At 46.8% G+C, this 27,787-nt stretch overlaps 1 protein-coding gene across 1 annotated transcript in view; it reads right to left on the bottom strand.

Annotated features, from left to right (window-relative positions):
- DIP2B (DIP2 acetate--CoA ligase B (putative)) overlaps nt 1-27,787 on the bottom strand; it is a 792,630-nt gene that overhangs the window by 84,559 nt on the left and 680,284 nt on the right. Inside the window, exons 33-35 of the mRNA XM_086966287.1 lie at nt 15,919-15,980; nt 9,139-9,196; nt 2,615-2,689 (exon numbers count right to left, since the gene is read on the bottom strand). Coding sequence (XP_086822413.1) covers nt 2,615-2,689; nt 9,139-9,196; nt 15,919-15,980 — 195 coding nt within the window. The remainder of the gene's footprint in view (nt 1-2,614; nt 2,690-9,138; nt 9,197-15,918; nt 15,981-27,787) is intronic.

Raw genomic sequence — 27,787 nt, 5'->3', positions numbered from 1 at the left:
GCAGACACCTGTACCACTAAGCTCTCAGGAGTTGCATCAATCAATCATTTGTAAAGTGCAGCACTGTCACCACTAAGAGTATCTGGGTTCTGAGGGTGCTGTTTCTCAGTCGAAAAGCCAGTTCTTGAGTCTCTTTCTGAAACTATCCGGGGAGGGTGCTGTTCAGAGGTGGAGGGGAAGGTCATTCCAGGTCTTGGCAGTGATGTAGGAGAAAGAGCGGCCTGTGCGGAGGATGCAGGGGAAAAATCTCTTCACAGAGTGAAGAAAAGAAGTAGCGTTGTTTTTGATGCGCGACAGAAAGCACATAAAGAAACAACTGATGTCAGCACACATGGGTGGTGTTTGCATGTGACTCCATTTGTCACTTCATGAATGGCATTGACACAAAGTCACACAGGGCCACCTTTTGGAGAAAAGGAGCGCTACTTTTGAGTTTTTCAGCTCCAGTCTGGCGCCTGGGAAATTTCACAAGTGGGAGAATCTGCGGTTAGATTGACTATCCATTAGAAATTTAATGTCATATAGGATCTGCCGTGTGGATTTACTCCACCAAAATATATGACAGAAGTATATGGCAGTGAGGACGACCACTACATGATTTGGCTCGGCAGCAGTTGAAAAGCACTGCAATAATGCATAGAAAGGAATAGTGCATTTGCCATGTGTGAAAACCTATTTTTATTATATTAATACGTGATACCTAAGATCTTGTATGTCCACAGTGCAGGTCTCTTAACAGACGTAAAAAACGGTGGCACATTACTTATTCAATGTAGTGTATCCTCACAGTGACGCAATTCCTAAAAACTGTTTGCACCGTTTAGGTTCAGTTAAATGCTCCATGAACATGTTTAGGTATAATTATCTTGTATCTCTGCCTGGGTAAAATACCAGCAAAATGAATCAAAATTGTCCATGCTTTCAAAATCGAATTCGATGGAGAAATAGGATTTTAGCTAACGTTAGGCAAAAATAAACTTTATAAAAATGTATTTTATGCTGCATTAACCAAAAGTGGATTAGAACCTTTTCAGCCACTCATCTCTCCTGCAGAAGCCAATTCACATGTCTGTCTATTGTTAACAACCCTGCACTCCACAGGATATCATCCTCTGGGCCCTGGAAGGTAGCGATGTGATAAAAAACTAGCAGATTAGCCATATGGGAGGGGGTGCAGGTACAGGTGGCATAAAAAGGGCATACTACCTCTTTTAATAAATGGGGCTAACAGGATCTGCTCCCAATCCCAGCACCTACCTAGACTCTTTGGCTCCAGTTCGAGCAGGATGGAAATTCAGTTCTTGACCCTGAGTAACAGAAGAAACTTCAGCTAAATAAGGGAGTGTCAGGGTGAGCCAGAGACACTTCTGATGGAAGAAGGGTTTATCCATTTCAGATTTATGCCTTGTTGGAATATTTATAGCTAAGAATTGAGGAGGGTTTGTAAAATGAGCTTAGCATGAAATTAGACAGGATTGGGTGTGAAGAATTCTAAAATCACTATCTAGTGCACTGGATGAGACTTGCATCGTACACAACTTCTCAAAAATGTCTAGACCTTGCAAGAGTACACATGAAGAAGGCCCACTCAAAGAACAAGGACTACAGATAGATGCTGACACCCAGGAACTAGAGCTGCTCTCCAAGGTTTAAGCGGCTGATCTCCTGTTTAACTAAACCGGGGGCAAAAAAGCAAAAAGACTCCTTACTACAAGAAGGCCCAGCTGAATTGACTGTAGAGAAGACCTAGCAAGAAAGAGACCTGCCTACAATTCTGCCCTGAAGAAGCGAGGGCTGCTGAAGTAACCAGGAGGATTTTTTCAATAGTTGGAAAAAAGTTAAACACTCTATACCTCCGGAGATATAGAGTGTATGAATAGCACATTTGTCCGTCTTTGACCTTTTTGCCAAGCTGAAATGAGGTGTAGAGTGAACGTATAATAAAGATATCTGGCCCGCAAGGAGCCTTGCCCAGTTACAGATAACAGCCTTGCTCAGCAGGGAGATTCTATGAAGGAAAAAAGTGACTAAGTCTGAAGGTAAAATCTTGGACTGTGTTGAGGCAACAAATCCATTCCAGCTGTGAAGCAAATTAGGTGGCTAGAAAACCCAGCTTTATCTAACTCTGAGCTTTTTATGCCAAATTAAACAGCTTCAGCTGGACGACTTATCCTACTTTAAGGACCTCCTATCAGCTTTCTCCTTGGATCTTGCTAGAAGATTTTGACTTCTAAAAATAGACAAAATCAGATGGTTAGAACTTTAGCCAGGGATGAAACATTTGGTGTATCTGACCTTCACTCCATCGCGGTCAGCCTGAAATCACGCCTATGTCACGAGCAACTGCAAAGTGATCGTTTTGAATGTTTCATTAATTTTGTAGAGTTTTTTTTAATAGGTCCCTACTAAATGCAGTTCGTCCGTAGCACCCTACCCCATCGTGATTTGTCATCATTCATGACCTACTAGTGCTGTAGTGTCACACAGCTGGTGCAGGAATCATTTCTCCAAACCACGATAACCACTTACAGAAAGAAAAGACTTTGCGGAACCCCGCTTAATGTAACCCTTCAAAATATTTAGTTTCTCTATTAAAAAAGGCAAATCAACTTACCTCTCCAAGATGCGAATCTCCAAGAGGTCCTTTGGTCTCCGGATTGACTATTATTACTCGAACTCCAGGTAACATCTAAGCAGAATTTGTGGTTAGACAGCAAAAAGTGTAAAAATTTGTAGTTAGCATTTAGACTTTGGTAACCAAAAATATACAAACATTTATGTTGGGAATACAGCCTCTAAAGAACAGACTACATTAAAAAAAAATAATGGTTGTCTTCTAATTGATATTTAAAGGCCAGTCTAAGACATTTTAGGCTCTTACTACACATTTATAATCAAAAAGAATCAGTAGAACTTAGTTTTCAGACTGCATTAACCAGAAATTCACTTTCCCTGTCCCATTCTTCCCTCAGATTCTGTCACTTTTACAACCAGAGCTTTTGGGGCTTTTCACTGTGTGGAAATATAACAGCCTGGGGATGGGATTCTTTGTGGTGTTCAAACAATTAAATTAAAAAGGGAGCCTTTCCTACTGCAACGTCCACGCAGGGCGAGATTGTCAGGATCCTGTTGTATACTGCACTATTCTGAGGCATTTGAACTTCAAGCCTAGACACAGATTTAAAGATGAGCAAGCCGGACAGGAACCAACCGGAAATCACTTTTGAGCATACCAAAAAGCCAACAGACCTGAGCACTTAGGAGCAACAGTTATCACAGATGTCGAAGCGTGCAACGGGAGGAGTAACAAACGATGACGTGCAGGCAATGTTCACCACAATACAGGCAGCATTAACCAATATCAATGGGAAAATTGACTTTCTCATGTACTGGGTCAACAGAATATAGGAACGTATGGACAAATACACGGAGAGGCTAGATATGGCTGAGCGCCGTATATCCAAGGCAGAAGATGCGTACGTTCAGATGGACACGAAACAGGTGAAGATGGATAAACAGTTGACTGACCTGGCAACTAAGGCTGAGGACTTGGAAGCACGGTCCTGCAGAAACAACATTCGCCTGATGGGCATTTCCGAGACTACAAACACAGTACCCATGGAAAGGTATGTCGAACAGTTGCTCATCTCAATGCTCGGACAGGAGACGTTCTCCGAGATTTTCATAGTAGAAAGAGCGCATAGATCTCTGGCGCCAAAACCACTAACCGGCTCGAGCCACGGCCGATCATAGCAAGAATACTTAATTACAGAGACAGGGACCCAGCTCTACGGAAAGTTCGAGAATTGGGGAAGTTGATCCACGAAGGCATGGACATATCCATATATCCGGACTTTACAGGGACGGTCCAAGAGGCCAGAAAGAAATTTGGCATGGCAAAACAAAAACTGAGAGATTTGAATATACAGTATGCCATGCTGTACCCGGCAAGGCTCAAAATCATGGATGAAGGAAGGTCGAGGATCTTCAATGACCCTAAGGACGTATTTAAATTATAACTGAGGACCGAGGCGGAAATCCCTGAGGGGAGACCAGGATGAACACGCCACAACATCAGACGCCGAATAGTAGATGATGGAGGAGCACGCGGCTGTCTTCACTGGATTACTGGCCGCAAATAAAAATGAATAGATAGGCGAAGCCGGCTGGGATCTCTGCCGCTGAACAACTGGACCCATGTACTGCTGGGAGGCGCGGGGGTTACTTGGACTGAAGAGCTCGCCATACATGGGAACGTTCTCTCCTCGGCACCGGAAGCAGCACTGGAAGCAGAACGCTGGCTGAGGATCACCACTGCTGATGATCTACTACAGATAAGTTGTAACATGTGTGCAAAATGGTCGCCAAGCTGAGGAGCTGGCGGGTAGACAGTGACTGGAAAGTTTTATATTATCGTTACTGCTATGTTTTATTACAATTCTTACCATCCATCACCCAGAATTACTGAAAAAGTGTCATGGTATGATAGGTTTTTAGACACACTGTGTTTTGGCCGGGCATCCGCCCATGTGGAGAGGATCCACAGGAAATGGGCTGGCAGTTATTGCCCCTCTGCGGGCACCACACAAGTTTATGTTTCTTGTTCTTGGGGGAAAGGGGGGGAAGGGGTTTCTTGACCCTCACAGGGGAGGGGGTGGTGGGTCTTTTGGGAAGCATAACTCTGAGATTGGCTCCGCCAAAGGGTATGGGGCGGAGTGGCCCGGGGTGGGGCGAAGATTGGGGAAGGTAGAAAATGTCTGTTCGACAAGAGAAGGTACATGTACAGTTTTTACTTTACACTACAAGTTTGCAGGGCAGTGGCTATCACTAGTGAGGACAGATGAGCATGGCTGACGTTAGTGTGCCAACCTGAAAAATACAATTTGTACAGTGGAGTGTTCGTGGGCTTCAGAACCCACACAAAATACGCAAGGTACTCACATATTTCGATAGACACGGTATAGATGTGGCATGCATACAGGAAACACACCTTACCACTACTACTGAAACACGGGTTGATAGGCGCTGGGCATCATACTGCATGGCTTCTTCCTATTCTACCTATAGTAGGGGTATTCTACTATTTGTCAGGCGAACTATCCCATTTCAGCTCATACAAGCGTTACAGGATGATCAGGTTAGCTACGTCATAGTGCAGGACAATTTTGGTGGCACAGTACTAACGGTAGTCACATTATATGGTCCCAATATAGACGATCCCATCTTTTATGAGGAAATTGGAACTAAGCTCAGGGAATTTCAATGCGCGCCTATATTATGGGGAGGGGATTTTAATACCTGCCTAGAATCAGCCCTTGACAGATCAACGGGTAACGAGCATTACAGCAAGCAAGCTGCCAAGGCCTTAAAAGACGGTGGAGACGTGGGGGATGGCAGACATTTGGAGAATGAGAAACGTAGGCAGAATGGAGGGCACGTGCACGTTGACGACACATTACACATGGTCACGGATAGACTATTGGCTACTTACGACAGAAGTATGTACTTGGACGAGGACGATCAAACACCTACCTAAGACCTTATCAGATCATTCCCCGGTATATATTACATTAGAGATCCCCACACATATACCCAGACAATTCACGTGGAGGTTGCAGGGTAGCGCCATGTTAGATCAGGTGTTCCATATAGAGCTGCAACAGGCAACAAGAGACTATTTTAATCTAAATGCTGGGCCAGTGAACAGTGCAGGGACATTATGGGAGGCATTCAGAGTCACGATTCGGGCCCATTGCATTAGTAAACATGCCAGGATCCTGAAGGACATCCAGCAGCAATTGAACATTATAGAAAGAGATATTGGCACACTCGAAGCGGAACATACCCAAACAGGTAACCCTACTCTATTGGGTAAAATAAGGGAACGGATGGATGACTATTTGACATACGCTAAGGATGAGATAAGATTTAAATAAAGAAGATACACAGCACGGAACTATGGTGAAAGAGGCAGGCCAGGACGCGCTCTGTCCAGCAAGGTCAGACCCTCACTTACAACATCATACATAACACAAATCAGGGATGAAGATGGCCACACACTGTACGACACACTGTCCATCTTAAACCGCTTCAAGACGTACTACTCGCAACTGTATGACCCACAATCGAACACCACCTCGGAAGAAATTAACATTTATTTGCAGGATGTAGAACTGGCTTGGCTGTCGGACACTCACCGAAAATCTTTAGGGCACCACATGATGAAGGATGAACTTATAGACGCAATAAACTACCTACCAAACCACAAAGCCCCAGGTCTGCACGGGCTCCCAGGTGAGTTCTACAAAACATATAAAGACCTGTTGATACCGCACTTAGCAGCAATGTATGAGGAGTCATATGAAGAGGGTTTACTTCCTGCCTCACTGAGGGAAGCACTTTCAGTGGCACTTCCCAAACCTGACAAGGATCCAACTAGATGCGACTCGTATCGCCCCTTGTCCTTAATACATATAGATGTAAAAATCTTAGCAAAGGTTATAGCTACCAGGATAAAGTTACTACAAGAATAATTGATTCTGCCGGACCAGGCAGGATTCGTCCCAACTAGACCCACCACCCAAAACATACAACCCATTTTTTCTCTATACCATCACCTGGATCCGGAGCTACCGGCGGCGGCGGCTTTGCTGGACGCTGCGAAATCTTTCGATTCGGTGGAATGGACTTACATGTTCGTAGTACTGCTCAGGATGGGCTTCCCAGAGCAGTTTGTGAGATGGATAGAGCTTTTGTATCATGACCCGACTGCTAGAATTAGACTAAATGGGCAAAAGTCTGACCCCATTCATATAGGAAGAGGGACAAGACAGGGCTGTCCACTAACACCGATATAGTTTACACTGATTTTAGAGCCCTAGCCTGTAGAATCCGCCAACGCCACTCGGAAGCTGTCCTAGAGTTAGGCCTTCGCCCTGTCAACATTTCTCTATACGCTGACAACATGGTGCTATTCATTTGTAATCCAAATACCCACCTCAATGACCTTATCAGAGAATATATCCGCTTTGAACAGTATGCAGGGTTGCGAATAAACTGGGACAAATCAGTGCTCATTCCTATAACACTAGCTACGACTCAGCAGACACTGAATTACCCTCTAAAGTGGCAAACTGACCTAGTCAAATATCTGGGTGTATGGATACACAGGGACCCAGATCTAGTCATAAGAGAGAACTACGGAAAGGCGCTGACTAAACCTGACGAGCAGCTAACCAGGTGGATACAGCTGCCTCTATCGTTAGCAGACAGGATTGCGCTGCAAAAGATGATAGTCCTACCCAAATTTTTATATTTATTTATCAATGTCCCTATCTGGCTGACGTAGGCGTTTTCCTCCAAATTGCGATCCGCTTTGCAGAGATTCACATTGGTGGGTAAACAGGCCAGAGTAAGTTGGAAAGTACTAACAAAACCTTACCATCAGGGCGGTTTCGGAGCACCAGACCTGCAACTATATTTTTATTGCGCACAGGTGCAGCACGCACACTACTGGACAAAACATCAGGCGTACATCCCACATATAGCGGTAGAAACGGACAGTGTACAACCGACTCCACTACTGGCTTTTGTATCTAACCCCACATCCTAAACACACACACAGACACAATCCACCCTATACGCTGTACCTCAAGGGCATGGCACACGCTAGCGGACAAACTACCTATTTATGCCCCGGCATTCCCCATAGCCAACCACCCGAGACTATCGGTGACACAGGAAAAGAAAATGACACTGTTGCTAGAGGACATGAAGATCTCCACAAGGAAGGATGTCTTCCAGCATGGCAGATTTATACAAAGGGGCGGCCCATCATTGAGCATACATAACACACCAATGAAGATGTTCGCCCACCTGCGCCTGCAGATGGCGACCAGGGATAAGTATGCAACTTATCCAGAGGAACCGCCAACCCTACTCACATTACAAGCTCTGTTGAAAGCGGCAACGCACCAGAAATTAATTACCCGCCTATACACTGCATCACAATCAGAGCAAAGAGAGATTCGTAACAAATCACTCATTAGGTGGGAAACACTGCTAGGAGAAACCATTGATGTACAGGACTGAGAATATAGCTGTACGCAATAAAAGTTACTGACATCCAATTGTAATTTGCGTATCATACACTTCAAATGTCTGTATCAATTTTATTACTCCCCGACCTTATTACATAGATGCGGCCTAAGAACACATGACAAATGTCAAAGATGCAACGCTAAGCACGCGTATTTCCTGCACCTATCGTGGGTATGCCCGCAGATCAAAAATCCTGGCAAAATATAATGGATGCAATAACGGGAATGCTAGCTGAACTCCTCTGGTGTGTTTGCTGGGGATATATAAATGAAAACCTGCAAAGAGGCAGAAATTCCTAGCAGTGTCCCTGCTGTTGGCAAAACGACGGGTGGCCATTAGATGGGGCAGCAAGCCCCCCCCCCCCCCCCCCCCCCCCCAGGTTTAAGGACTGGCTTATTGACATGTCATACTGTAGGGAAACTATGGAGGTTTATGCGAAAGAACTACCGCAGGCATCAAGGCCCCGGGATTTCTGGGAACCACTGAAACAATATCTCCTAAATATGCAGAGTGAGGATTAAGATATGTTAGAAGAATTAAATTAAACTGTATGAGGTCTGAGGTGATTTCTGCTATATTGTGTGAGGAAAGTATGGACATGCGGATGTTACCTCTCTATATCGTTGCACAAGCACAAAGGTGAATAATGCCATGTGATTATACAATATTGTAGGCCCCATTGTACACTAGTAAATGTTAATATATCCATGATTGACATTATGCATTTGCTGAAGACTACCTGCTGCAGTAGGTACATGTTTATACCTAATTACTGTACATTGTGAACTAAAGATTACAATGTAAATGTGAATTTTGTCTGACCAGACTAAATAAACAAATAATAAAAAAAACATATGTACATAAACTGATGTAACACCCTCTGCCACAGAAAAATAGAGACTGTTTATCACAAACTTTGATTTAGCAACTACTACCATTTTTACCTTTTGTTCCATAATATTCAAAGCATTGAAAATATTTCTTATGGAGTATGCAAGTTGTGCAAAGATTCAGCATTGAAAGATAACATGAGATTACCTTGCCAGATTCTGAAAGTGGCAAACTCTGTGGGGCTCCTCGTTCAACTAAACGCACCCTGCACAGCAAAAAAAGATATTTTAAAATATTTCAAAACAGGTTTCTACAAATGCTTGGCTTACAAGAAACGTTAGCATGATTAATGGATGTTGATGACTGTGAATGATTGGCACCGCAGAGAAAGTGTAATATCCCTCCAGACGTATACACTGAAGCCAAAAGTTCAGAGGGGTGGTGAGATGTATTTTTTTTTCCTCCAGTAACACACACACACACATAAATGAAAAAGGATGAAGGGAAACACAACACCACCAAGCAATGGAAATTAACTGGATGAAAAAAGGATACAATGTAGGAGTTCTCTCTCTAAAGCACAAGTTACTTACCTTCCGTAACGATATATCTGTAAGAAACAGTAGTTAGTATTAGATTTCTTACCTTAGAATATCCCCAGGCGTCAGCCTGGATCTGGAAACTTTTGCGTAGCAGAACCCTTGCATGTCGGTAGGCGTCGCCTGCGGCTCCGCGCCCGTCGTCGTTTGCTCCGGGATGACATCGCCGGAGTACTTAGACGCCGCCCTCACGCGCTGACGTCAGTTCTTATACATAGCTTTTCCGCGCCAGAAACGCAGAGCCATGATAAAACCAACACTAGTGCCATGAAACTAGGGCCCTGAAAGGGGCCGACCTTAACCCTAGATATCGATTCGCAGAACAGGGAGGATGGGTGGGGCGGTAAGGAATCTAATACTAATTTCTGTTTCTTACAGATATATCGTTACCGAAGGTAAGTAACTTGTGCATCTGAAAGAAACAGGTTAGTATTAGATTCCTTACCTTAGAATAGATACCCCAGCAATACCAACCCCAGTGGTGGGTCTGCGAACCAATGATCACACCAGAAAGTCCTGGAGAACGGAACGGCCAAAAAAGTCATCTCTCCGGACTTGGTTGTCCAGGCAGTAGTGTCTTGCAAACGTGTGCAGCGAGGCCCACGTAGCTGCCTGACAGATATCCTGCAAGGGGACTCCTGGACCCAGGGCAGTAGTAGCCGCCGTGGCCCGAGTGAAATGGGCCTCAGCCCAACAGGAGGCTCCTTTTTAGCCAAAGAGTAGCATACCTTGATGCACAACACAACCCACTGAGAGATGGTCCGCTTGTGCACCGCCCGACCTTTCTTAGCGACCACGTAACCAACAAAGAGTTGGTCATCCACCCGGAACTGGCGTGTGCGATCCAAATAGAATGAGAGCGCACGTTTTGGGTCCAGCCGGTGGAGCCTCTCTTCCTCTTTCGAGGGATGCGGAGGCGGAAAGAAGGTGGGCAAGGTGATGGACTGCCCGATGTGGAAGGCTGTGACTACTTTGGGCAGGAAAGAGGGTCGCATCCCCAACACAGCTTTGTCCGGATGGACAGAAAGGAAGGGAGGGTTTAGAGGAAAAAGCCTGGAGCTCACTCACCCTCCTGGCAGAGGTGATGGCAACCATGAATGCAGTCTTCAGAGTAAGGCGACAAAGAGGACAGTTATGAAGTGGCTCAAAAGGAGCGCACATCAGATAGGTCAGAACAACGTTCAAGTCCCACTGAGGCATCACGAAAGGAACAGGAGGAAACATATGAGTGATGCCCTTCAAAAACCTATTTACAACTGGGGACTTAAAGAGGGCTGATCAGGGAGCCTTAAGAAGGCGGAAATAGGAGAGAGGTAGCCCTTGATAGTGCCCAGAGCAGAACCCTGCTGGGCAAGAGAGAGAAAAAAAGAGGAGAACCTCCGAAAGAGGGGCAGAAAGGGGATCCACAGCCTTTGCTGTGCATAATGCCACAAATTTGTTCCACCTGCAGGCGTATACCGATTTCGTGGAGGGACGCCTGGCTGCCAGAATCACATTACAGACGTCAGGAGGCAAGTCAAATGGCCTCAACTGCTGCCTCTCAATCTTCTCGCATGTAAGTGGAGACTGGACAGGTTCGGGTGGAGGACCGTCCACTGCTGCTGCGACAGAAGGTCCTCCTGAAGAGGCAGACGAATCGGGGGATCGACAGACATGCTGAGTAGCTCGGGATACCAGTATCTTCGTGCCCAGTCCGGAGCCAAAAGGATAACTTGGGCCCGGTCGTGTCTGATCTTTTTCAGTACTCTGGGCAGAAGTGGTATAGGCGGAAAGGCGTACAACAGACCGCAGCTCCACTCTCGACGAAAAGCGTCTCCGAGCGAGTGCCGCCTTGGAAATTCCAACGCGCAGAACTGATGACAATGCGCGTTCTCTTCTGTGGCGAATAGATCTAACCAAGGCTCTCCCCACTGCTGAAAGAGGCCTTGCGCCACGTCCGAGTTCAGACGCCATTTGTGATCCATCATGCACCGACGGCTGAGTTCGTCCGCCCTGGCGTTCAGGGAACCTGCCAGGTGTTGAACCACCAGGGACACGCCCTGATGTTCCAGCCACTGCCAGAGGCGCAGAGCCTCCTGGCAAAGGGTCCACAACCCCATCCCACCCTGTTTGTTGGAGTACCACATGGCGGTGGTGTTGTCCGTGAAATCCTGCACTACACTCCCCCTGACAGAGGGGAGGAATGCCTTCAGTGCAAGCCGGATCGCCCGCAGCTCCAGAAGGTTGATGTGGAGCCGGGACTCCGCCGGAGACCAGAGGCCTCTGATCTCCGCCTCTCCCATGTGGCCCCCCAGCCCTGGAGGGACGAGTCCGTCACAACTACGTGCTCCGGTTGGGGTAAGGAGAGGAATCTGCCGCTGACCCAATCGCGGTCCGTGAGCCACCACTGAAACTGTCCTGCAGTGCCCTCCGAGATCAAGACATGGTCGTACAAGTTGCCCTGATGCTGGGCCCACTGAAGCTTCAAGTCCCACTGCAGAGCCCGCATCCGCCACCTGGTGTGATGCACCAGGAGGATGCAGGAGGCCATCATCCCCAGAAGCCGCAGCGTCAACCTGACCGAGACTCTGGATAACCGCTGAAAGATCAGAATCAGAGCTGAATATCCCGAACCCGAAACTGCGCCGAGTCTAGAACCGCTCCGATGAAGAGGAGCTTCTGAGAGGGACAGAGGGGTGACTTCGGCACATTGATGGAGAACGTCAGCAGGTGCAGGAGGTCGGCCGTAGTCTGGAGGTGGCTGACGCATGTCTGGGGCGAGCCCGCCTTCAACAAACAGTCGTCTAGGTAGGGGAAGACTGAATCCCCTAACATGCGCAGATGAGCTGCGACCACCGCCATCACTTTCGTGAACACCCGTGGGGCGCTGGTAAGGCCGAAGGGGAGCACAGTAAACTGAAAGTGTTCGTGGCCTACCGTGAACGGCAGGTAACGCCGGTGGGCCGGCAGGACGAGGATGTGAAAATAAGCATCCTGCAAGTTCAACACTACCATCCAGTCTCCCGGGTCTAGGGCAGCTAAGACCAGAGCCAAAGTCAGCATCTTGAACTTCTCCTTCCGGAGGAAGCCGTTGACATTCCGCAAGTCCAGGATAGGGCGAAGGCCCCCTTTGCCCTTCTTGGGAACCAGAAAGTAGTGGGATTAACAACCACACCCTACTTCTGGCCCAGAAACGCGCTCGATGGCCCCCTTGGCCAAGAGGCCGTAACTTCCTCTTGCAGAAGACTCAAGTGATCCCCCAACACGCGGTGGTACTGCAGTGGCATGGCTGGAGGGGTCACCTCGAAGGGGAGGGAGTAGCCCCTTCGGACGATTTGCAGCACCCACCTGTCCGATGTGACAGTGCGCCAGTGGAGGAGGTGATGGCGAACCCTGCCCCCCACTGGCGTCACATGGGCCTGAAAGCTCGGACTAGGAGGGTTTGAGGCGGATGCTGCAGGGGTAGGTGTGGACTGACCTCGCCAATGTCCCCGACCGCCGCCACGGCGGTTACCACATCCGCCACCGCGCTGGATGTTAGTCTGCGGGCCTAGGTTGGCAGGACGTGTGGGGGCGCCCCTTCCTAGGCCACAAAAGGAGCGAAAGGAGCGAAAGGCAACAGTTTGCTGGCACGACGATGAGAGGCCCAAGCACTTGGCCCTAGCCCTGGAGCCCTTAAAGCGCTCAAGCGCACTGTCTGCTTTGTCGCCAAAGAGGCGACGGCCATCAAACGGCAAGTCCATAAGGGTGTTTTGAACATCAGCCGAAAAGTTGGCGGACCTCAGCCAGGCGTGGCGACGAATCGCCACCGTCGTTGCCATCGCTCAGCCCAGCGAGTCCGTGGTATCCAGCCCACATCGGATGGAATACCGTGTACCTGTAGCGGGCTTGGACCAAGTGCCCAGAAGAACGTCTGACAAGGCCTCATTAAACGGCAGCAGAGGCTCAGCCGAGCTTGCCTGCGGTTTAAGGACCTCAGTGAGGAGGTTAGTCCTCACGCCCGCGACGGGGAGCACAAGGCCGAAGGCCTTGGCAGTCAGCGTCAGCACCACACTATAGGCAGCCCCCTCCTCCGTAGCCATGGTAGGAGGGGAGACAAAACCAGTGCCTGGTGAAGTGTCCAGACCAATGGCCTCCCCTAGCTCACCTGCCCAGTCCTGAGAAGACTGGCACTCACGTGCCAGAAGGTCCTCGAACCCCTCCCAATCCTCCTCGCCACCCATCTCCTGATACTCAGGGTTAAAGGATGGGGCCAGGTCGTAGAAGTAAAAAACACCTAGCGGCGTCGAATACGGCGCCGCTCCGGCGCCGGAGGCGACACCCTGGGGGCCGGCGTTAGCAAGGTCGTTAGGTTAACCGGCGACGACCCGTATCCGGAACCGGATCCATCGGGGCCCTGCGGTGTCGGAACCAAAGTCGCCGCCGGGGCCCAAGCACCCGGCCCGCTTGGGGACCCCGTCGGGGCCGCTTGGCCCGAAGGCGCCGCGGAACCTGACGGAGGAGTGAGCGACCTCATGGCCATGGGAAGGCCTCGATCTCCTCCGGCGTCGCGTTCTGCCCAGGGACCGGCGGGTATGGAGCAGGCCGCGACGCCTGCGGCTCCGGCCGAGACGCGTGGGCGGTGTCGCCCGAATCACCGGCCGCGTTGCGGGAGGAGTCAGAAGAGCGATGTCGCCTCTTCGACTTCTTGTGCCTCTTACCTGAGGACTTCGAGCCCGAAGACTGACGAAGACTCCTGGAATTGTTGTGACTCCGGCCTCGCGACCGGTCCCTCGACCTCCTTCTGGACCGGGACCTCGAGCGGCGCGGGCCGACTGCCGGAGCTCGAGTCGCTTGCGGGACCGCTCCGTCAAGCTTTGGACATCAGGGCCCGGCAGTCGGAGCAGGACTTGTCATCGTGGTCGGGGCCCAGACAGTGAAGGCACCGGCGATGGGGGTCGGTAATCAACATCAGTCGGCTACAATCGACGCAGGGTTTGAACCCGGGCATCCCTACCAGCACCGTCGGATTAGAGTGACTTCGAAAGATGATCAAAAATGATGGAAAAAATTAGTAAAAAATTGACTCTGGGTACTACTTTTTCCGGATCGGCGCTTGCTGGTACGGAAAAAAGAAGAACTGACGTCAGTGCGCAAGGGCAGCGTCGTCTAAGTACTCCGGCGACCTCATCCTGGCGCAAAAGGCGACGGACGCGGAGACGCAGACGACGCCTACCGATGCGCAAGGGTACTCCTACGCAAAAGTTCCCGGATCCAGTCTGACGCCTGGGGATATTCTAAGGTAAGGAATCTAATACTAACCTGTTTCTTTCAGATATCTTCCCCAGAGAAAATCTTCATGTCTGACAGCAAATGGTCTGCATGCTCAAAATGATTATGTACAGGCTGGCAAACTTTCAAATTAATTACTGCTCATTTCTGAAGCATATACGTAGATGATTTACAGTGCAGCTTACATATTGCTTTTTAGATTCTTGTGGCAACACTGTATCACATAATTGACCCAAGTGAATAGAAACACAAGATGCCTTATTCCATAGGCTCTTCCAGTAACACAATTTGTTATACATGTTGCTTATAAAAGGAGATCACAATTCTTTCTTGGAAATGTATCGAGTGCTAACAAGCATAGGAACCTTACCCTCCACCACCTGACCAAGTCAGATGCATGGAAGCTGGAGAGGGAGGGGGTGGGCAATAATACGTTAGGGCTGCTGAGGAGAACGAAGAACCTGTGATATGAATTCAGCATCTTTTGTATGCATAAAACTCTGCACTCATTTACAAATCAAAGCTTAGCTGACTCAGTGGTGTGGGGCAACTCAGCCTCTCAAATTCTGGAGGTTGCACTTGCAGTGACGAGCCTGAAGTACCAGGCTGAACCTCATTCATGGCATTCTACAGAACTCAAGCAGGACACACAATAGAACACGTTCTACAAGATGCACCCGGCATACCAGACAAAAAGGCACTGAGCTTCAGAACTACACAAGTGCTACCAACACACTACCTAAAAGTTACACAAATAAACATTAATGTAAGAAGACATTTTAAATTAATGTAATTCTTGCAAGCAAAAAATCCTTGATGAAAGCACTTTGGACAGGAGTTGTTGTAGAGAAATTTTTGCAACTTAAGTTTCAACGCAGATACTATATTCAACTTTAAATAGCAACATTTAGATAATCATTCTATAAGATCTTTTTGGAAAAGTGTAAAATGTTATTTTACAGGCATGACATTGCTAGAAAGACACACATTGTCTGGCACCCATGTGCAATGGTTCCAGGTTTTGCATCTATACCTTTAGTATTCAGAATATGAAATCATATATGCACAAGAGATGCACACATTGTTTTCTTTAAGTAATAGCATTGTATGAAAAGGGGAACAAGTCATCTTTGCTCACCTGTCGTGTCTTAGTGACTTGAGGTCCACATACACTGTGGTTGGATCAGGCCCAGAAGTTCCCTGTAAGAAATCAATAAAACATAGGATTTTATATCTCTGATGTTAAAATCAGTTTTTCAGATAAGCCTAACTTCAACATGAGAGTAAAGGTGAGTTAAGGAGGGGGGGAACCAAAAATGTTACAGAACTGATAATAGGAGACAGAATACTCACTTCCTAACTGAAAATAGGTACATTCCAGGACAGAAAAGCTATTGAAGTAGGATGGTGGATCAGCTTTGATGCTGGCAAGATTGCCACAATGACAATGCTGCAATCTCCATAACAATCTTCAATTTTTCTGGGTTTGGTAATCACCCTAAAAATGGGGTTAAACTAACACCAGCTATAACCAAATGCTTACTTACCAGTAGGACTAGTTTTGAAGCTTGAAGAGTTTTCTGGATTCACATGCTGTGAACTATCTGGTGGCTGGGTTCAGAATGGACTTTTAAAAAAAAAATTGATTTATTCTTTGCTGTGGGTGTCGACCAATCACCATTTGGTGATATATCTATCCACTGTATGACGTCAGACAGCACCCCGGAAGTTCCTGTGCATAGTTGCCATCTTCAGATTCTTTTTTCCACTGAAAAAATGTGGCACAAAGCCCAATATAAAACCGCTATGACTACTTCTTTCTACATTGTGTTTTGCATTGAAGTTGTATTTTGGGTTCCAGTGTGAACTGTAAATGAACACTGTCAATACAAGTGTTTTATTTATTTTCACAATAGTATAATGTGTTGCTACAATAACATTACCTGGGCAACTGTTTAGTTTGGTATGGCAGCCAGCAAAGTGGATCCAGTGGATAAATAGGAAAACAATTTAAGCAATATGTACGCACAATGGCAGTAAGCTTGTAAAGGACCTAGTAATATTAGGGGTCAAAATGGACTCTCTACACAGTTGGTTCATTAGCGTTTTTATAAATACACAAAAAGATAGTATAAAACACTTTCTTCAATTCAAAAAGCGCTACACTTTGTGCGTTGTGTCCTCAAGTGAAACATGGAACCAAAAAGTGACTATATACAGTGAACAATTTAGAAGGGGTTTCCATTAATGCAAGAAGCGACCATACAAATATACATTGCCTACAAGAGATCTCTTTGTTAGTAGCTCTCGGATTTCGACTTCTAGTGAGAAGGCCAGAATATGGAGCACCAAAGATTGATCGAAGAACTCCAAACCATTCCAGCGGCAGAGGACGACTCCACAACCCAGAGCCATCATGGTTCATCAACTTCCAAAGCATTGCCTCCTATAACCATACCACCTTTTGTGGTGTCTCATATTTGTCCAGTTTTCCATTGTACTTTGCCATGAAGATATGAAAAGGAGAAACCAAGGAAGAGATACCAACATCGCTATTCGTCTAAAAATGAACTGATTAGTAAAACTAAGAAATGCTATTGCTATGTTAGGGGATCTTTTACATCACAGAGCTCAATGCAACATACTCCTCCTATAGGACCTACCTCCTCATCTCCGGATATGTGTGCACTGTCTGCCAGATCTTCATAGTAACCCTCTCTTAGTATTTCAATTATGGATGGCATTATCTCTTTTCATGAGGTCACTGACAGAGTTGCGAATAAGCTTAATATTGAGGCATCTGCACTTAAGTTTAAATCCTTAATTATATTTTAGACTTTGCTTCTAAATCTATAGACAGACCATTTGTAGGAAGTCGCTCTGTAAATGGTATTACCACCAGGTGCTTATATTATGCACAGAGTCCAGGTGTTCCCCAAAAAAGTACTGGGCTCAATGTAAAACCCAAAGTGCTCTATTAGTGGTAGTGTGGGCGAACAGCCTTAGGCCTGATACAGAGGAGTGTAAGACATTTATTGCACAACATTGACCAATAATGGACCCATGCCTCAAGAAGGAGATCCAGACCAATTCTAGAAAATTATACTTTGTTTATACTTTAAGGCCAAGATCTTCGTAATAAGTTAAGTAAGTTTACAAATAAAAATACTTTTCACTTTGAAAAAGCAACACTTAGAAGCTTTTCAGTATAGTTCAATGCTATGCAATGGGGAAAGCAATACCGTGGTTAAACATATAAGTAATGCACTTACAATTCCAGTCTTCAGGACCAACAGTCAGCAAGATCAGGTGAGGTGCGTCCCAAAACTGCACCAAAAGCAGCATAGGTTGGGCCAGGTGCAGAGGTCAGAATTGTGGTTCAGCCCAATGCTTTTTGATGGAGACTGGGGGTGCCTGGAGCCACACTGCTTTTAGGCAAGTAGATTGGTAGCAGGGACTAAGCTTTGGGGGTTAGCACAAGCACAGGGAGGGCCACAAAGCAGCACGGGCGGCTGGGTTCAGGGTGCAAGTTCGACGTTGCGCGCCCAATGTTTTTCAATGGGAATTCTTCTTTTGGTAAATAGGCTTCAGGCGTGGCACTAGAGGTTGCAGGCGGGAGACCAATGACAGCAGAGATAAGTAGAGATGTAGGTGGTCGTAGGGGAACTGTTGGTTCAGCTCACCAAGGACCAGGGGCTTCGGGTGCAGGGGTGCCTTTTGATGTCAGAGTCTTCTTACTGCAGCCAGTCGCAGTCAGAGGGAGTCTCTGGATTCACACTGTAGGTGCTGTCTTCAAAATCAGGAGAGGTTAACTAATACTGGACACAAGGTCAGGATCACTGGCAAGACTTCACTGCACAGGTGAGTCACTCAGACTCAGGAAGTGGGCATCGGATGCAGAGTGGGTTGGAATCACGGTTCCAGCTGGTTCCTGAGCCCTTGGAGTCAGTTTCTTCTGGACAGATCCTCTGTCCACGGGAGATTGGAGTCTTTTTTTTTTTTAAGTAGCAGTTCTCCCAGGGTTTCCAGAGGTCACTGGCCTCAAGACAGGTCACAGGTTCGCAGAAGCTGGAGACAGCCCAGTAGAGCCGGGGTCAAGGCAGTTGTAGTCTTCGGTCTTATCTGCAGGGATGTCTTCTTGCTTCTTACATACTAGATTTAGAGGCGTTTTAGGGGAGTAGCAGGCAGGGTCAATGGCCACCTTACCCCGGATTACTACACCCCCCATTATGCCACCCTCCTGGTTGGCAGGGACGCTGTGCGCTACATTTGAAACCACATCAAAAGCAGGAAAAAATTAGGTGGCTACCAAGGCAAAAGAAGCACTTTCTCACACTGGGTCTTCCAGGCACTCACGGGGTAGGCGCTGAGTGGGGGGGGATGAGGTGTACCCTAATGTATGTCTATGGCGTGAGCATCATGGTCAGACACCACCCGGCCTAGGTAGTCCACAGACTGTAAGGAGGACGAAAGGGTGTGGAGCACAGTATATTGTTGAAGCGGACGACTATATCGTGAGCTGTGGTGTAGAAAGATTATATGCGAGCTGTAGGGTTGAGGGCTCACTAAGCGCCCACCAATGCCCAGTATCTTACCCAATCCACGAACCGGCTCGCTTGAGCATAAGTCGAGGAGGGGAGGGGGGTGAGTGGAAAAAGAGCAGCATGGAAGGGCCGGTGGGAGTCTCCTCTCAGGATCCAACAAAGGCGAATCTTCTGGGATAAGACATGGGAAAGCGTTGTCTAGAACGTGTCTCAGTCAGTGCTAGGAGCGTATATGCTCCCGAGTAAGACAGGATTCCTTTCTTCCATCGATTCTGGCAAATGAGAAGGCGTGGAGGGTGTTGAAATGTACAGCAGTCAAAAAATGCACTCAGTGTGATGCACAGTACCCTAGGGCTGACCTGCACACGGTGTTCAATTTGACTCTTTCTACCCACCACAATGACTAAGTTTACCCTCTATCATTACCATGCAGCAGCAGTCAGACAACACCACACCCAACATCTACAATGAGGCACATCAGCTCGGGTCCAAGGACGAAGGTTTCCTTCACACCAGCCGAGCCCACCTCAGGGGTAATCGACTTTAAAGCCGTAAGGCAGAGAAGAAATAACTTGCAATGTCCAAGCCCAACACTAGAAGGCAGGAGTATGTGGAGCATGTGTAGCTACAGCCGCACATGCTACGAAGCTACACATTCACAGCCAACAATCCAGAGGTCATCTTCAAAATCTGACATGGATCCACCCACTCTGAACCCGTGTTAGACACCTACTAAAAAGCATGCCCATTTAATTAACTTGGTGCAGGGTCAATTTCTCTTCATTTAAAAAAATATTAATTATTTCATTAAAAAAAGGAATATGTTCCTTACCCTGTAAGCATCTGTTAATAGCGTGTAGTACTATAGATCCACATGCTCTGCCTACTCTTGCCATCCAGTGTAGGTCTTCGACGTTTGCAACTTTTATTTCTTTGAAGAAGTCTTTAAAGTCACAAGGTCTAGTGACTACTTCCCTTAGTTGGCAGTGCGCATGGGCACCATCCCCACTGTTAGATTGTTTTCCACACAGTGGGTCAGCGTAAAGATGGAGCGTTAGTTAAGTGTTGTGATCATGAGAGAAATTCTATACAAAGACTAATTGAAAAAATGTACAACTGCAACATCCAAAGGCTTGTGATAAGATGAGTGCGCATATGAGACTCTTCATCACTATACGCTATGAACAGATAATACCGGGTAATTAAAACATTCCGTAAATAGCATGTGTGACTTTAGACACACACGCTCTGCACAGACTGTAAGAAAAATAAGTACTACCGTAAGCAGTGGTTAGCCGGTACGTTGCAGTAGACAAACAGCGTTCTAAAACCAGTTTGGCCAACTCTTGCTTGTTTGTGTGATAAGACATCCACACAGTAGTGCTTGGTGAAAGTGTGTGGATGGGTATATCTTCAAAGAAAGCAATAGTGGTTCCTTTTGTACGAATGGAATAAGGTCAGGGAGTGGCAGGCAAATTTATTTTAGACTTAATGTACCAGGTTTAGATACATTTGACAAACTATCAGGCTATACCCACTTTGGTTATAGCATGCCCTTTGTGAGGATTGATGAAAAAAAGGCTTAGTTCTATCGATGTAGACACGAGGGCACGTTTCACTTCAAGGATGAGAAGGGCTCTCTCTGCCAGATTCTGGTTGAGGGAAAAAGAACAGAGGCTCAATGGTCTGGTTGAGATGAAAGGGGGAAATCACCTTGGCAAAGAATTTAGGGTTGGTTTTGAGGACAATTCTGTTGTCGTGAAGTCAAACGGAAGGTTCTTATAAGGTGAGGGCCTGCAATTTGCTACCATGCCTTCAAGATGTGTTAGAGACAAGAAAAGCAAATGCCAGGAAAGGAATTGTAAAGAGCACAAATGCAGGAGCCTAAAAGGGGGGTGTGGGGGGGCAAATAGTTTGGCAAGGACAACATTAGGGGCGCGGTTATGCTGGATGGAATAAGAAAGCTTTGATGACAGATTTGGAATAAATAAGTGTTCCCTGTTCTGCATGTAGGGGGCAATAGTGGCCAAGTGAAGGCATATGGAAGTGTAATCTAGACCGGATTACCACAAATGAAGAAGCAAGCAGACAATATCCTGAATTGCATGTTTAAGTGAATCTATGCGCTTAGGGATGCTGTAATGGACAAATGTTTTCCACTTGGCAGAAATTGGTTCAGCAAGCGTCTTTGAAGATAGACGTGCACTCTTGAGGGAGGTTGAGATAGCGGAATTATAGGATCTCAGGAGCCAGATTGCTCTATTGAGTTGGTTGGGGTGCTCGATTGTGCCTTGGTTCTGCATGAGAAGGTCTGGCCTGTTGGGGAGCTTTGTTGTGGGGAACCATTGACATCGCTAGAATGGTTGAGAACCGTGATTTTCTGGTCCAAGAGGGAGCCACTAGGATGACATTAAGGGAGGTATGCCAAAGCTTTTGTACCACATATGTAAGCAGTGGGAGAGGAGAAAAAGTGCATGCAAACATCCCTGATACATTCATCCATACAGCACTGCCTATGGACTGTGGTGAAGGAGCCTGGAGGCAAAGTTTTGTAATCTTGAGCAGTGGTAAGAGGTCAACCTCAGGAACCCCCAAGCAGTGGAAGTAAGGGAGAAGGACTTGTAGGCGGCATTTCCATTCATTGACTTGTTGCAGCATCCTGCAGGACAGGTCTGCAAAATTTTGTACACGCCCGGAAAGTATTCTACCAGGAGGTGTATCCACTGGTGAAGTGAAAATGCCAAATGCTTTGTGATAGCGCTGGCAGATGTGATAAGTGTGTGCCGCCTTGCTATTGGAGATAATACAGGACAGTCTTGTTGTCTGTTTTAATAAAGGTTAACTTGTACTGAACCTGGTGAAAGAAAGCCTTGAGAGCTACATGGATGGCCAGGAGCTTGAGGTAATTGATGTGAGGCCCCTTTGTTTCAGCAACCACATGCCCTGAACAGTCAGTTGCTGAAGATCCACTTCCCACCCTGTGAGCAAGGTGTCAATGGTGATGGTCACTGGTGGAACGTGGTCTATGAAGGGCCAGCCCTCCAAATGATTGTTGCGGTTGCCCCACCACAGTCTGCGATGGGAGCTGGCCTGTATCATCTCCAGATACTCCCAGTGACCCTTTGCTTGTGACCATTGTTGGAGCAGATGCACATGAAGTCTGTCATTGGGAACTATTGCTATGCCTTTGGCCATCATTCTAAGAAGGCACAACATCGCTGTGACTGGCAAATGGCAATTTGGCTGAAGAAAAGGCATTTTCTGCTGGAATGCATGCATCAGTGCCTGACTGGGGCAACCTTCGCCAGTGACGGGATCTGAAAGGGTTGACGTTTAGAATTGACAATATTTATAGTGAAACTTAAACTGTGGAACAGGGATATGGTGGTTGTCTGGGGGAAGCTGGGTTTGCATATCAAAGGCAGCAGAGGCCTTTGAAGCATCCTGCCTTGATATGCAGATTACATAGTCATACTGCTTGGAGGAGGTGACAAAAAAGAAGGCACTGTTTCTGCCCCCAGAGAGCATGGGTTCCCACCAGCGCAGGGTCAGAAACCTGTCTGTGGTGGCTGGCTGGTCGGCACAAGTCAGCCAGCAAACTAGAGGTTGGTAGGTTTTCATGGGGCACCTCTAAGATGCCCTCTGGGTGCATGTCTCAATACATCTACTACAGGCATCACTAGGTATTTATTAAAAGAAAGTGTTTGATACCAAACACCATATGTTTTAGGGAAGCCATTGTGTAGCCGAGGAACTCGTAATGACTACTCAATATGACTTCTCTGTTCACTTGTACTGTCTAGTGACTGAACTAGACAGCACAGGGGCATATCTGCTCAAGCAAATATGTCCTCACATGTAATATAATACACCCTACATTAAAGCTTTAAGACCTGCTGTAGGAGTGACTTACATATATTGCATGCAGTGTATTGGGACATGGGGCACAGGGTGTGTGCCAGGTTGTGTTTTCACTTTTATCTGCACCATTTCATGCAGACTGTTATGGCTGTCTGCATGAGTTTGGTGGTGGATCCCTTAGGGTGGCACAATACATGCTGCAGCCCTTAGGGACCCTCTTCCGTACCCATGCCCTAGGTATCACGGGTACCATTTACTAGGAACTTACGAGGTACTAAATGGATTGCCAATTGTTGAACAATTGCACAGTTACCCTCTTTTTGGGGGAAAACATTGGCCCTGGGGACCTGGTTAGAAGGAACCCAGTGCACTTAAGTCAAATACCAGGCAAAAAACTGGAGTGACCATGTAAAAAATGGGCACTTTCCTACAATTGGCGACTATGAAACTGGATCCATTATGGTTCTTCTCTGACACAGAACTTAAGGGGTCGAGTGGGCATGGCAGTAAGTGCTATTAGGCACAGAACACAGAGTCCAATCGATACAGATGGCAGAAAAAGCACAATCTAACAATGGATCAGTGCCCATGCACATTTCTTTTGTTTAAATTGGTCGACAATCTAGCCAATCCGTCCTGTACTGCACCAGCCATTCCGGTCTCTCAGGAACTGTGCGACTCTTTGGCTTCTGCGTTTGAGGAGAAGATTAGGACAATTTTGAACGGACTGCAGATTGCTGGTCAGCCCGTATCATCCTTGTCTTCTCTTGCAGAACCCCTCCTTCTTGTGGGCTCTAAGAAGGAGTATAATCAGGAGGGTTTTACTCAGCTGTCTTGTTTTCCCATTCCTTCTTTGGAGGAGTTTTGCCTCCTGGCTAATGGTGTGTCCTCAGGATCACCACTAGATCCTATGCCACATAAGATCTGGAAGGCATTTCAAGATGAGCTGTTTCCTCCGCTTCATACCATATGTTGCCAGTCATTGAGCACAGCAGTAGTCCCAGATAGCTGGAAGTTGGCGATAGTTACACCATTGCTGAAGAAGGTTTCTTTGGACCCTTCAAGCCCGGCCAACTATAGGCCCATTTCACTTTTACCATTTACAATAAAAAATGTAGAGAAATGGGTCACAAGAGCATTATCCAGCTTTCTGGAAAATAACACCTACCTGGATACATCACAATTCGGCTTTAGGCCGGCTCACGGCACTGAGGCTGCATTGGTCACAGTGTTGGACGATCTACGAGCGCGTGTCGACATGGGCAAGTCAGCATTTTTAGTGCTGCTTGACATGTCGGCCGCGTTCGACACGGTGGACCATGCAGTACTACTGAGCCGTCTCCAGAGCATAGGAGTAACTGGCTCAGCCTTGAGATGGTTAATATCATATCTCAGTAACAGACAGCAGGCAGTGGCGTTACCACCTTTTCGATCTGCCATACGACAAGTGAATCAGGGTGTCCCCCAGGGGTCAGCGATCAGTCCGATCCTTTTCAATCTTTATCTTCGGCCCCTGGTAGACCTGATAAAGTCATTCGGCATATCTGTCATCAATTATGCCGATGACACTCAACTGATTTTTTCATTTGAGGGCACAAAGGCAGTATCGAGAGACACTTTCCACTGCTGTATGTCGGCAACAGCAGAGTGGTAGCGAGTTAACTCGCTTCAGTTCAATGGATCCAAAACGGAGATTCTTCACTGCTCCCTAGATTGCACCCCTCGTCCGCTTCCGGACGATTTCTGGCCTACATCCATCTTAGGTACGGTAGAGGCTGCCGAATCGGCCCGTAATCTAGGAGTTCTGTTTGAACATAACCTGCAGCTTGATGCCTCTGTGAATAGGACCACGGCAACATGTATGGGCTTACTCTGCGCCCTACGTAAGATCTTACCACTCCTCCCCATAGAGGCTAGGGCAGAGGTAGTACGCAGTTCTATTCTTAGTCGATTAGATTACTGCAATGCACTACTTTTGGGAGCCCCAAAAATTTTGATCCTAAAGCTGCAGAGGATCCAAAATATGGCGGCCAAACTGGCTCTATCCCGCCCACGCTCCGCTTCCTCTTCTGCTGCATTGGCTGATCTTCATTGGTTACCTGTCCAACAGAGGATTGCCTTTAAAGCTTTATGCGTTGTTTTTAAGGCTCTGCATGGACAGGGACCGATACCGCTCCAAAATCTTTTTTCCTGGTACAGCGCTGCCAGATTTCTGAGATCCTCCTCCGCGTTTCTAGTGACGATTCCTAGGATCAACAGAGTGAGGATGGGTGGCCGTGCTTTTAGTTTCACAGACGCCACACTTTGGAACACCCTCCCGCTGACACTGAGGAGCAGACAAGATCTTACTTCTTTCAAAAAAGATCTTAAGACCTTTCTGTTTCCTAGAGTAATGTAAGATGTTCTATCTGCAGGAATGATGTGGTCTCAGCGCCAGGATACCCTTTGGGTGGCAGATGCGCTTAACAAGCAATAAATACATACATACATACATACATTTCTAACTAATGAAGAAGTCATTATACCACATGACACGAAACAACTGTAAAGAAGTCTTTGAAGAAAAACGAGTTGCAAATGTCTGAGTCCAACAATCGAAGGCACAAGTAGGCACAGCATGAGTATCTACTGTCATACATGCTGTGAACTATCTGTTGCCTCAAAACATAAGGCTGTCAACAACATTTATCCCCATTACCCACGGAAGAACAGGGATAGGTTGAAGGAAGGAGTGCTAACCGGTATAAAATCTTTGTCTAATTACCAACATGGCTGATTTTCAAATCTGCAGGTATATTAGTCGCATCAAGCACTCACATCTAAGTACAAGCACTGGCAAAGCTAGTAGGTGTGGGTTTAATGTACCAATACATGCAACACTGATATACTGGAGCAAGAGACATGGCAGGAAGTCGGCCGAAACAGAGAGAGTGGGTTATAGTCATAAAGATGCCTCTGCCTCTAATGCAGTTAAGTTTAAGGATTCAAGTAGAGGTGAAAGGGTAAGCCTAAGCAACAAATAGCACTAGCTGAGATATGCATACTTCCCTATTCTGAATCAAGGCACAACCAACAATGATTGTAAGTGCTGGTGAAGTAAATCCAATGGTTTAAGAAGGCAGTCTAATAGCCCACTGTATGCAATAGGCTAAGCTGTCAAAACCGAGACATAAGGAACAAGTTACTTACCTTTGGTAACCTTTCTGGTGCATACTCGATATAACCACAGATCACAGATTCTGCACCTTGTGAATACCCTTCAAGTGACAGAGTGGAGTCCAGAGAATCTTCTAAGTACTTCCCTTGCGCACCAGTAGGTGGAGCAATGCGGCTCAGAATAAACCCCAGCATCCTACACTCCCCATCCTGGAATGACATAGGATGGGACCTTTTTAAGGACGGAGAAAATAGTCTATTCCATGGAAAGGGGTGAAGAGGAGGAATGAGTGGTTAGATATATTATCTACTAGAGCGTTACCTAAGGCAAGTAACTCAATTTATGATGGATACTTCTAACTCCAGATTCTTCACCTTGTGAATAGATACCAAGGTAGTATTGCCAAGGTTGTGGGTCTATAGAATGGCTCAACCAAAAAGTCCTTTATAATAGTGTAGGAAAGTGCCCCTTTTTGTCATGTTCACCCCACTCTTTGCTCATCAATACTGATGGTTTCGAACTAGTAATGACCAATGCAGAGTACATACACTTAAGATGGCACCCTGTTCACTTGTACTGTCTGCAAAAACAACAATTGATGGACAGAATGCAGAACAATGTCATACATTCACCCTAGTACAGAGATCTGGGCTTAAATGTATCGTTTTTTTGCACTCCACACCACCCCAGTTCAGACATGGCCATATGCAAATCAGCCTTGACCCTATGATTCAAGGGAACAGTCCAGCCTGAACTGCCAAGCCATATCTTTACTGGACCCGAATCAAGCATCCTAGGACGGGTGTCTGGCTATCAGCCGTCTTCAGCCAGGATAGCTTGACTCCAGTGGTGTGGAGAGCATGGGACTCACGTCTGAGCATACCCATCCCACTCGGGGTGACAAATGCAAAAACAACAATTGATGGAGAGAATGCAGAACAATGTCATACATTCACCCCAGTACAGAGATCTGGGCCTAAATCCATTGTTTTTTTGCACTCCAAACCGCCCAGTTGGCAGTTCGGGCTGGACTGTTCCCATGAGGCACAGGGTCAAGGCTGATTTGCATATGACCATGTCTGAACTGGGGTGGTGTGGAGTGCAAAAAAACGATGGATTTAGGCCCAGATCTCTGTACAGGGGTGAATGTATGACATTGTTCTGCATTCTCTCCATCAATTGTTGTTTTTGCATTTGTCACCCGAGTGGGATGATTATGCTCAGACGTTTTTGCACTTGTACTGTCTAACAATTAGACTAGACAACACAGTGGCATATCTGCCCATGCAGATATGTCTTCACATGTAATATAATGTACCTTGCCTTAAGGCTATAAGTCCTGATACAGGGGTGACTAACATATATTTAATGCACTGTCTGTGGGCGTGACACACAGGGTGGGTGCCATGTCATGTTTACAAATTTGTTGGCACTGTTTCACACAG

Source organism: Lissotriton vulgaris, chromosome 1_1, assembly GCF_964263255.1.
Source record: "Lissotriton vulgaris chromosome 1_1, aLisVul1.2, whole genome shotgun sequence".
In the NCBI taxonomy this organism is placed as follows: domain Eukaryota; kingdom Metazoa; phylum Chordata; class Amphibia; order Caudata; family Salamandridae; genus Lissotriton; species Lissotriton vulgaris.
The sequence above is the reverse complement of the archived record's forward strand: the minus strand, read 5'-3'. Positions and strand labels throughout refer to the sequence as shown.